The following is a 12,765-nucleotide window of genomic DNA, read 5'->3' on the forward strand; positions in this document are numbered from 1 at the left end:
AATTCAGTCAGGAATATAGAGCTTTTATTATTGTTATATATAATATATACATTCCTATTTACCAAAAAGACATATTGTATCTTTTACATTAATAGCTATAAAGGAAACCAATAATGAAGAAAGTAAATTTATCATCTATATGTAAAATTAAATTATAACTGAGAATTTATAAGACAAGCTCCTAAAATATATTGATTCCACTAATATTCCCTTAAATTCCTAGCAGTTAAGGCACAAAAGAAAATGTCACATATAAACTCAAAAGTAACCCTGCATGCTTTCTTCTTAAGATCTTAGCAGTGACACAAAATTTCAATTCTCCTCCATGATCCTATATAATCTGGTCCTTATTTATCTGACTTTTTGGCATCATACTCTTCCCCAGGCTCCAGCCATATAGTCTTTTTTTTCAGTTCCTTAAACATAATAAGTTCATCATAGCCTTATGGCCCCTGCATTGTTCTTTCTTCCCAAGCATTCTTTCTCTATGTGCAACTTAACTGATGTCTCAAGTTTCAGCTCAAACATCACATCTACAGAGTGGTCTTCCCTGGTTAATGTAGAAATTTACTGAAAAAAAAAACTTTTGAGTAGCAGTACTTCCTAAAAAATCCTCTCAACTCAATTTTCTTTAAAGCCTCACATTTCAAGGAGGCCTCAAACTCTCCTTTAAAAACTCCAGCCAGTCCTGGTAGGTTCCTTGCTCTACCTCTCCTTTATGGCCAAGTTCCTAAGACCTCCTCTCTACATTTTTATCTTATTGCAAAAGGCTATATGTTTGTCAATAACAGAGCTTTCCTCTTTGGTACAGAGATGGGAGTTGGTACATTCTTTTAAAAAATATATTAGATCCAGTTATCATTAATAAAAGCAAACGAGTACAAGTGAACAAGCTTCCTGATGTTATGCAGCTTAAATTCAGACCAATGATTTCCTTCCATAAATATGCTATACATTGCAAAGCTTTAATGAAAAAATGAAAATTAGCAAGAACATTTTAGAGATCACAACACATACATTATTAGCGTCTTTGGTACCAACATAATATAAATTCTTTGTAGATACTAATGTCAGTAACACTTTAAAAAAACCCATTAGAGCAAAATTTCTTAAAAGTAATTGAGCTCATAAGTGTTATCGTTTAGAAGCTCTCATTAACTCTATCATGCAAATTAAAACAGAATTTTGCAGAATTAAAGGTATAGGGCACAATATAAAATTACTCAGACTGCTGATTCCTGTGGGGCTGTCAAGAATAGAGATTGCTTTTCCCTCTGGACTTTTCTAGTGACATGGCAGACTATAAAAGTTTTGTCAGGGAAGATGGATAACATAAAGTAACCAAGAAAATTAAAATAGAGAAGATGCTGTTTTTTACAGATTAGTAAAACATTGGTTAGGTATATTATAATTTTAGTCATTACTTATATAATGGTTCCAGTTATACTAGAGTTAAGAGGAAGAGGAAGCAGTATATCTTATTTTTCATAGACTCTCAAGGTAAGTGAAAGAAACGATAGGGATGTAAGGAATTAGCATGATCAAAAATTATTTTTATTTATACCAAGAATAAAGAGTAGAACATGTTTATGACAAAGGGAAAAACCAGCAGAAAAGTTACTCAAGGTACAACAGACTGATGATGCCAAAAAAAAAAAAGAAAGTAAACAAAACTGAAAAGAGATAAAAAGGAAAACGAAAGCAAGTAATCAAGGACATCAAGCAAAATGTTGACCCTAATAATCACCTCAGGGACCATGCAGATTTATTCATGCTACTCATGTTCCACTGTGGTCAGACAGTCATAGATAAACGACTTACCCGCTCTTCAGCTTCCGTTAGTACGTTCATAGCCCTCATGTTGACATTTCTTCCTAGTTTTTCCTTCATTTCTTGCAACTTCTGCAGTCTCTGACCAGCTTCTTTTGGGTTGTTAGTTTTGAAATCATAGGCGCTATTGGGTAGCCCAAAGAGGTGTTTCTCTGCATTAATCCAGTCATAATCTTTCAACATTTTGGATACCTAGCGATATACAGTAATAGAAGGATCTGTCATTGCTTAAAACTTACATTTAAAAACAAGTTCCTTAAAGATTTATTAATTTTAAATGGAACGCTTTGGAGAAAAACCCCACAACGACTCTTTAAAAAATGAGGTTCACTGTTGACAGTGAATCTCTATTAAGTATGAATATTCTGACCTGGAGGATAGGCTCCAGAAACAAGAGATTATACAGAAAAAAAATTCTCCTATTAAGCATTAGAAGAAAGCCAACTCAGATTTCTACAATGTATATGTAAAACATCTTCATCACAATGAAATGTAAATCAAATGAAGCTCCTTTGGATTTTACCAAATTCAATCTATTGCTTCAAAAAATAACTTGCGAAAATTAAAATTCTTATAGAAATATTTAAGTCATAGATTTGGTAAAAGTGTGAAAACCTAACCCTGACTGATAAATCTTCTCAATTGTAATCTAAGTAAAAAAAAACTGTCCTAAATGTTGATTGCATGCCACTGTCACCCCATTTTGACAAGGCACAGTAAAATACTTCTTTATCTAATTAAAAATTTTAAATTATGGGGCTTAAAGAACACTTCTATTAGAATTGTTTAAGGTTGGTTCTGGCTGGTAGAACCTAATCCTTGTCAGTTTGTTTATCCTTATTAATTCCTGGATATGGTCTCACCGTTAGGCTCAAAAGTAAAATGATCTTTTCTAATCTATCTTCCCTGCTGACCCATAAGCTCTATGAAGGCACCTTTACACATGTTCTTCGTCCTTATATGTTTAGTACCTGACATGGTATCTGATATTAGCTGGCATGCAATAAATATTTGATAAACTATGTATTTCAAAGAATTTTTGATTTTTTTAGCAGTTCCATTTCCACTTGCCAAGTCCCTTTCTTTACTCTCTTAACTGTAAATAAAATCCCCTACCAATCGCCAATACTAGTATTTTCAATTACCAAAAAACTATTAACAACAATATTAGCCTTGGTAATATTTCAGTGAATCCACTAATACTAGGCTAATGGGAAATCAATACTAATAAAATATTAGAATATTATGATGTGACCGTAAAAAATATTCTTTAAACCAAGTATTAAACCTAAACATGATTCTTTCAGAGGGTAGAAAAGCTGTTTTGTATGTTATGATCTTTTTGAAGTTAAAACTCTTGTACTTTTATGATGCTAAAAAAGATTTAAAAGGCACCAAACTGTTACCCGTAAGAAAACATAATGGGTAAATTATTAAGACCACATGGATGCAGCCTTTTAACCAAGCAATGATTTTCTGCAAAAGCATGTCTTTTCTTTAACGTACTTAAGACACTGTGATACATAAAAGGATGAAACTTTAAATAAGAGTGACCAAAAAAATTGTGAGATAACATCAAAAAAGATACCTGCTTGGTAAAACATCAGATTTCAGATGAGAATGCAAAAACTAACTATACAAATCCTAATAAGGACATCCAGAAGCCAATTAAATTTAGAGGTTACCTATATATATATTTCTTTGAGTCTTTAAATTCAATTTAAAATAAGGTAAAGAAAACATTACTACTGTTACATTAGTAATAATCCTATGAACACTGGGGAAAAAAAATTCATTTCCATGTGAGACCGCTAAATATTTGGTAAAAACATCTTGTAGATGGAATGAATACCTTAAGTTAAACGTAAAAACAAAACATTCGCCATTTCGTGAAAATAAGCATTGCTGAGAAGCAGTTAACATAGCTGTAAAACCTCAAAATTATGTTACACAGTAGTCTACTATTTATACATACCTTTGTGGCAGCATCTTCAGCTTCCCGTTTATGTTTGCTGATGTTGTGGTCCAGTTCCTTAATTTTAAGCTGTGAATAATTGTTTTGTTCCTTATGCTTTGCCACTTCTGCATATTTAGTTTTAATTACATTGTCTTGGGCAGTTATCACTTCTTTTTGCTTTGTCATCTCTTCTTGAGCTTTATTTAATGACTCCTGAACAAATCATTAGAAGACAACAAATAGCAAGGTAATGAGACATTTTTCACTTACTAAAACATCTAACAGACTTTTGGGCAAGATGGCGATGCGATTACAGGCAGATGGTCACCTAACCCTTTACATTTTATATCCCCATTAAAACGACTAATGAATTTATACATGGGAAAACCTGGATTACCACTAGAAAAAGGATGGGATATTGTGTTCATGTTGGGAGCAGCAAAGTTTTTACTGAATACAATGTAGTTGGGATTAACTGGAGCGAGGAGTGACTACTGGGTTCTGATCTGTGAGGTGTCTCAGAAAAGTGACATTTCCAGTAGTTAACACAAAGATAATCTGACAGACCCTCAAATGACATTTATCAGGAGGGGCAAAGAAAATAGGTAAAATACAGTAGGCTGGATTTTCCCTTCTGTAGATATTAGCCATAAAGACTTTACCATGGACAACAGAAGGTCTAGCACAGGGGTCAACAAAGAGAAATGGATGAAGAAGAGAAACTTTTTGAAAAAAAGATCTGTGGCACAAAGAAAAATTTGTTGTTCTGACTTTTCCTATCCCTCTCTCCCAAGGTTAAAGCCACTCAACCTCCAAAGTGGTCATTACAACTAGAATTTATTCTACCACTAATGCCACTCCCCCCAAAACAAAAACCCTTTGCTTCATCCTAGATCTTGAAAGAACTCACACAAATGCCTAAAAACAAACAAAAATTAGTTCAACTTGTATTTGGATGGTAGAAAACAAAGAAACAGGACAATCTGCTTGCTAGAAGGCTCTGAGAAAGAATAGTTCTCCATAAGTGATTAAAAGCACCAGTAAAAATTTAGGAATTTTTTAAGGCATACTCATTAGGAAACAAGATAATTTTAAGCAATAAAGAGTAACTGACATTATGATTAGGTACTGTGTGCCTAAAGTACTTTAATGTGCCCAAAGTACTTTCATTTCCTTAAGATGTTTAATCTGTGTCTTTAGAGGGCTTTTGTAGCAGGAGGAGGATAAATCGCAGCATTCATCTAAAAGACTTAAAGATATTTTAGTTCTTTAAAATGTTAGAAAAACAAGTGAAAAATACTCTAGTGACATAAACCAAAGGAAAACAGACATGGGTTTATAAACACTGTATCTGAAAAAAAGCATGTTTATGAGGATTCTCTCATGCTTAGATGTTAAGGGTTGCATTGCAGGTGTGACTGTTTTTATCTTTTTAAAAATCTTTTTTATAATGGTAGGAAAAAACAGGAACTCTGTCACTTAAGATGGAGCAGCAACAAAATTTTAGTTTTATTTGAAGCTAATTAGTAAGTTTCTTTTCTTAGCTCCCTAAGAGTGTCCTTACCAACTCTTAACAGCAAAAGGAAACAATTTAGAATGTAGAGTCTGAGCAAACAAGCTTTAAAAACTAAGTGATGCATTTCAGTTTTCCATAAAGAGAAATGGCTACCCTCTCCATAGAAATGTTCTGATTTTACCTTTATTTAGATCAAGGAAAAAGTGGTTTATTTCCATACTTCTCTTTAAAAACACAATATCTAGTTTTTGAAAAATTTACACCATGATGTTCATGAAAGACAACAGAAAATATTGAATTGAAAAATATACGAAATTAAAAGACAACAGATCAGAAGGAAACAAAATATTTCTAAAACTAAAATTTATTTTGGAAGCAAAACAGGAACTAAACTGTAGAATACTTGGCAAAACAAAGCTGAGAAGCATCACTATCTTAAGAAGCATCACTATCTTACCTTTAAAAAATAGTTTAAAAACTTTTGCTATTGATTTGATAAACACGTTAAGAACAGAAAACTTGAATTTAACCAAATATAGAATAAAGAGGGAATTTAACCACAAATAGAATCAAAAGGAAAGACTTACTTTCCAAAACACCAGATGCTAGTAGCTACACTGATTGAAACAATCATTTCAAGGGGAAAACATAACAGAAAATGTAGAATACAAAAAGCAAGGCAAAACCACTTTACTACAATGTAGGAAATGAATGGACCTCCTTTGTTGAAGCTATATACATTTTGTTCACATGAAAATCAATGACATATACTACTTGACATATACTAATTGATAGCAACATAACAGAAAACTTAAAAAATGAAGTTATATCACAAAATGAAAGTATGTATATTGTACAACATGTTTGCCATAATTAATAATACTGTATTGTATATTTAAAAGTTGATAAGAGTAATCCTAAAAGTTTTCCTCACAAGAAAAAGTTTTAAATATGTATGGCGATAGACGTTAACTAGACATACTGTGGCGATCAGTTACAATATATATACAAATATCAAATCATTACATTATATACCTGAAATTAATATATGTCAATTATACCTTAATTTAAAAGGAGCAGAAATGAAGCAAAAGAGAATTCCAAGTCAAAATCCCAAAAAAGGATAAGCGGTATTAAATATTAATGAGGGACAATCTCAACAGACATAATCCAACATTAATTTGCAGATAACAGGATGTCTTTATAACATTTGAAAACCCCTTCGTCCCAAATCCACCCTTCATTGCCCTGCTTCTGATATTGCAACATTTCTACTTTGTCAGATACAACATTAAGCCTGGTCAGTAAAGGATGCTATAGGGACACTATAGAAGGGGCTTTACTCCCTGGTTCTGGTGTGCTTTTCTCAAGGGCAAGCTTGTCATGTGCAAGGGTTAGCAGCTTGCATGGCTTCCCATGACATACCAGTGAGGGGACCTGGGCACCTCTCCATGGCCCACTGGTATCCAAGAAAGGTATTTCTCAGCAAGTGCTGCCTGTGTGGCACTATACTATGGATGGATCCCCCTGGCACTCCAGACTTTGCCACCAGTGGGCCACAGCTTTATCTTCTTCAACTAGATCTAGTTCTCAGACCTGCAGGTGGAATGGGGCTCTTTTCCAGATCTGTTCCTTCCATGGGTGCACAGGTCATGGTTGTTCCCTAAATCTGCTATTTCTACATTTTTAGAGTTCTCTTTAACCCCTTAGTGATCTCAATCCCAAACTCCTATTATGTTAATAACTTTTTATTTAACATTTACTTGTATAAATTACTGGGGAGTTTTTATGTCTGAAAGGCCTGGGCTAAAATAATATAATTAATATTTCAGAACTCCTTTTGGATCAATAGTCATCATTTTTGTTTCTCATCACGAAGAGTGAAGAGACTGAGACTTCTAAAGTCAAACATCTTTAAGCCAATGTTTCACAAGTGATTAACATTTGCTATTTTTCCACTACAGTAAGTAAATCTTACCTTATTTTTAGCCACCTCAGCTGCCATTACTTCAATCTGACCCTCATAGGATCTGATAGCTTCATTTACAGCTTCAAGCTGTTGTTCACAGGATGCATGCTCTCTCTTGAGCTCTTCTAGCTCCAGAGTGATAGCTTCAACTTCCTATAACAAACACAGTATCTGGGTGATCAACAGGTTATTAACTACTAAAACATACTTACGTATCAATAAAATTAGTAAGAATCTCATGAAATAAGACCCACAGCTTAGTTATTCAACTACCCAAAACACGTCAGCTACCTCCTCAGAAGGGAGGGAAAAGGAAATTATTTTCTGACACTTAAAAAATGACAAATATATGTGCAATATTTATGGGATCAAAGTACTTTGCATAACCTATTCTTTGGTTCCTATAGGGAAAAACAACATAGAATTCTATATAACAAGTAAACTAAGCAGAGGTAAAGCCTTTTCTAAACATAATTATTCAATGTCAAAAAATTAGTTTTTCAGTTTTCTTCTTTCCTATTTTAGCCTTTAGTTCATTAGAAAATACTCTGAGCAGCTATTTAATGACAGAATCATAAGATGGGTTTAAAAAAACAACTATGAAGGAAAGTAGGGTTAAGTGAAATTGTATAGAAAAGTGATTCGGAGCATAGCCATTGGACAGAAAAAGCATAGGTTCAATATCTAGCTTTGATACTATCCAAAAGTAATCAGATATCACTAGTTTATAACTGAATGGCACTTCATAAAATAACATGCCTTGCCCTACATCGTTCTTTCATAGTATACATTCACATCAATAATTACCAAATACATGTTAACACCAAATCTCTGACATAGTTTTGCCACGTTAAATCCACTCTAGAATGAAGCATTTACCAAAAGGCAACTTTGCTCTTTCTTTAAAATTAGCAAGCAAATGCAACTCACACAATTATCTGACACTGAACTGCACGGATGTTATTTTAATTTGATTTATAAGATGTGAAACTTATTTCCTAAAAAAGCATACCCTACTTTTAGATTTTGTGATGAATACTGATGAATAAGGCCAACCAATGATGCTCTACCACCTTCAGCTCTATGTTGATGTTAAAAGATTGGCAACATTTCAAGAGAGGTTATTTATTACCTGTTGTTTTTCTTTCATTTTCTTGCTGGAAGCATCTGCTTTTGTTTTGGCACAATCAAGCTTTTTCTGAGCATCTTTTAGTTCTTTCTCTCTTTCAACTTCCGCATTTTTCATTTTATTCTCCAATACTTCATATTTTTCTTCTGCTTTTTTTTGAATTTCTTTGGTGTTTTTTAAGGTCTCCTCACTTTCCTCTGCATCAATAAAGTAGTAGACAAATATAGATAATGAGGTCCTCCAACTATTAAGTTATAGATAATGCTTACGAATTAAATTTTTAATGAAAGAAATGGTCTGCAAAGTTAGAGGCTAGAGTTAAAAAAATTAACTGTTCTAACCTTATTCTAGAAATAGTATGTTGAAAGATATCCTGTATAAGAGCTACACTTGAATTATCTGAAGATCTGTGATGAAATTACTTCTAATCATATAAAATTGAATAATATAAACTTTACCTACAACTTACCTACTTTAAACAAGGTTTTGAAACAACTTATTAAAAAAGATCATGGACCATCTTTTTATTATATCTGTATACCAGAACTGAGAGAACTGTTATTTTTTTACTTGATTTTAGTTGCCAGAAAGGTTATAATTAATTTCATAAACAAGCTTACTTTGTGCTCTCTGCTCATTTTTTTATTCGAAAAATCTCTTATTAAAGAAGAGAAATATTGTGAGAATATGTCTAGGATGAAGCATAGTAAAAATATTTAAATTTGTGAAGAAAAAAATAAAAAGGTATGATGGAATAAACATATAACTGACACACACTGTGTTAGAACCTAGGTACGAAATAACCCTGGATGCCATTACTACATAATTTCTTATGCTATTATTCACTGCAGAATATTATTGCCAAAAATCAGAAAAATAAATACCTCGAAACTAATGAAAAATCTCAAACAATCTAAATTTATATCTCAAGGTACTAGAAAAAATCCCAAAGTTAGTAGAAAGAAGGAAATAACAAAGATCAGAGTAGAAATAAATTAGAATAAAAGATAATAAAAAATATCAAGGAAACTAAGAGCTGGTTCTTTGAAAAGATAAAATTGACATCCTTTTAGACTTACCAAAAAAAAAAAAAAAAAAAAAAAACCCAAAACAATTAGACACCAACAAATTGGACAATCTATAAGAAATGGGCAAATTCTTAGAAACATACAGCCTACCAAGACTAAATCAAGAAGCAAGAGAAAACCTGAATAGACCAATTATTAGAAAGATTGAATCGGTAATCAAAAACCTCTCACAAAGCAAAAAGTCCAGGATCAGAGGGCTTCACTGATGAATTCTAGCAAACATCCAAAGTACGATTAATACCAATTAGAAGAGTTGGAAACTGTTCCAAATTTATTTTATGAGGTCAGCATTACCCTGATACCAAAACCAAACAAGGATGCCACAAGAAAATTACAGGCCAATTATCCCTGATGAACATAGATACAAAAATCCTCAATAAAGTATTTATTTGCAAACTGAGTTTAACAGTACAATAAAAGGATTATACACCACGATCAAGTAGCATTTATTCCAAGAATGCAAGGAGGATTCAATATCTGCAAACAAATGTGATATACCACATTAACAAAATGAAGGCTAAATTTCATATTTCAATAGGTGCAGAAAAAGCATTAGACTAAGTTCAAGAAAGGTTACGATAAAAGTTCAACATATGTTTATGATAAAACTCTCAAAGTGGGTATAAAGTGAACGTACCACAACATAATAAAGTGCCCACTCTCGCCACATAGTATTGGAAGTCTGAGCCAGAGCAATTAAACAAGAAAAATAAAATGCATTCAAATTAGAAAAGAAGTAAAACTGTCACTATTTGCAGGTGGCTTAATATTATATATAGAAAACCCTAAAGACTCCACCGAAAAATTGTTAGAGCTAATAAATAAGTTCAGTAAAGTTGCAGGATACAAAATAAACACTAAAATCTCATTTCTATACACTAATAATAAACCATCAAAGAGAAATTAAGAGAATAATCTCATTTATAAATGTATCAAATAGAATACAATACCTAGGACTAAATTTAACCAGAGAGCTGAAAGACTTGGAACACTGAAAATATGACATATTGATAAAAGAAATTGAAGACGACAGAAATAAATTGAAAGATATTACATGCTCATGGACTGGAAGAATTAATATTGTTAAAATGTATATACTACTGAAAGCAACCTACAGATTCAACGCAACCTCTATCAAAATTGCAATGGCATTTTTTATAGGACAGAACAAATAATTCTAAACACTACAAAACTATAATCATTAAAACAGTATGTATGGTATTAGCATAAAAACAGATACATAGATCAATGGAACAGGACAGAGAACCTAGAAATTAACCCATACAAAAACAGTCAATTAATTTATGAGAAAAGAGCCAAGAATATACTATGGAGAACAGGTGATCTCTTTAAAATACGATGCTAGGAAAATGGACTGCCACATGTAAAAGAATAAAACTGGACCACTATTTTACAGAATATACAAAAATTAACTCAAAATGGATTAAAGACTTGAAAGTAAGATCTGAAACTATAAAACTCCTAGAAGAAAACATAGGTTGTTCAGTTCCTTGACATATGTCTCTATACCAAAAGAAAAAAAACAATCCAATTTAAAAAATAGGCAGATGATCTGAATAGACATTTTCCCATAGAAGGTACAGATGGCCAACAGGTATATGCAAAGATAGTCAACATCACCAACCAATCACCAGGGAAATTGAAATCAAACCACAATGAGATATCATCTCACATCTGTCAGAATGGCTATCATGAGAAAGGCAAGAAATAAGAAGTGTTGGCAACAATATGGCACTGTTGCTGGCAATGTAAATTGGTGTAGCCACTCTGGGAAACAGTATGGAGGTTCCACAAAAAAATTAAAAATAGCACTACTATGTGATCCGACAATTCCAATTCTGGGTAATTAACTGAAGAAAACAAAACGGTAACTCAAAAGATACATGCGACTCCCACCAAAAAAAATTGCATTATTTATAATAACCAAGATATTTGGAAACAACCCAAGTGTCCACCAATGGATGAATGAATAAAGAAAATATTAAGACAGATAGACACACACACATGAATATTATTCAGCCATAAAAAAGAAGGAAATCTTGATGTAATTTGGATGAACCTTGTGGGCATCAGCTAAGTGAATAAGTCATAAAGACAAATACCATATGGTCTCACTTATATGTGGAATCTTAACAATAACAAAAAGTCCAAGCTCATAAACATACAAAACAGATGGTGGTTATAAGAGGCAGGGGATGAAGGCAGAGGGGTGAACAAGATGAGTGAAATTTTAATTGTATAAGAGGGAAAAAAGGAATAAAGATGCCAGTGAGGAAATAGGTGTGTGGATATTGACCTAAGGAGTGAGAAAAATTAAAACTACTATATATAAAAATTTCTAATTGAAAGGCTAAGATAGGTTCTTAAAATTAAGGAAAGATATCTATTAAATTGAATTACATTAAACATAAAAAAACTTCTATATAACAAAAATACTATAAACTGAATATAAAGACAAGCACATAAGAATATTAAAAATGCAGATACCTTCCAAGAAATAAAAATATGAGAATAATAGAAACTAAGCAACCCAGCAGAAAAATGGAAGAAAAATAGTCATAAAAGTAAGAACCTAGAGATTCATGGAACAAACAAAAGAGATCTCAAACTTCACCAGCAATCAGGGGAATGCAAATTAAAATGCTAATGAACTATTTGTTCACAACAATCCAACAAGAGAATTTTTAAAATCTGGAAAGGAATGGATTTAGAGTCTAAAATGAGAACCTTCATATTACACTGATGGAACTGTGTACTGCCACAGATGGGAACTTTGACAATGTGATAATATGTACTAATTAAGTATTAAAGGTAATTCAAATAAATATATAATAAAGATCTAAATACCTAAAGTAAGGTTATTAGAAACAAATTAAGCACAGGATGTTTTCATCTTACCAATGGTTTTTTTAAGAGCATCTAATTCTTCTTGTTGCTTGTGATAGGAACTTTGCTGGAGTTTGGTTTGTAATAAATCTGCCTCCTCAGTTTTCATCTCCCACTGCTGTTTCAGCCGGCGATACCTTAGAAAAAGAGAAGTTTATAACAAATGCACAATTTTTCTGATGTCTGAGACAGACATTCAAACTACAAGCTTTTACCTTAAAAAGGAAAAAAACTCATGACAGTGGTTACAAGAATAGTTTTGATGAGTCTCACATTTCTGAAGCATCAATTAAATTCAAGTCTGATTTGGTCGCTGAAGGTAAATAACTAAATGACCAAGACTGATAATTACCAACTATTTACAGAAAT

At 32.4% G+C, this 12,765-nt stretch overlaps 1 protein-coding gene across 3 annotated transcripts in view; it reads right to left on the minus strand.

Moving 5' to 3' along the window:
* SMC2 (structural maintenance of chromosomes 2) overlaps nt 1-12,765 on the minus strand; it is a 51,835-nt gene that overhangs the window by 10,121 nt on the left and 28,949 nt on the right. For all 3 annotated transcript variants that reach the window (XM_036239154.1, XM_036239156.1, XM_036239155.1), the window contains 5 exons: nt 12,409-12,533; nt 8,405-8,598; nt 7,282-7,425; nt 3,806-4,000; nt 1,822-2,022 (listed from right to left, as the gene is read on the minus strand). In XM_036239154.1, the coding sequence (XP_036095047.1) occupies nt 1,822-2,022; nt 3,806-4,000; nt 7,282-7,425; nt 8,405-8,598; nt 12,409-12,533 (859 nt within the window). The remainder of the gene's footprint in view (nt 1-1,821; nt 2,023-3,805; nt 4,001-7,281; nt 7,426-8,404; nt 8,599-12,408; nt 12,534-12,765) is intronic.

The sequence above is a fragment of the Rousettus aegyptiacus genome, unplaced genomic scaffold (genome assembly GCF_014176215.1).
Source record: "Rousettus aegyptiacus isolate mRouAeg1 unplaced genomic scaffold, mRouAeg1.p scaffold_m13_p_3, whole genome shotgun sequence".
NCBI classification, from domain to species: Eukaryota; Metazoa; Chordata; class Mammalia; order Chiroptera; family Pteropodidae; genus Rousettus; species Rousettus aegyptiacus.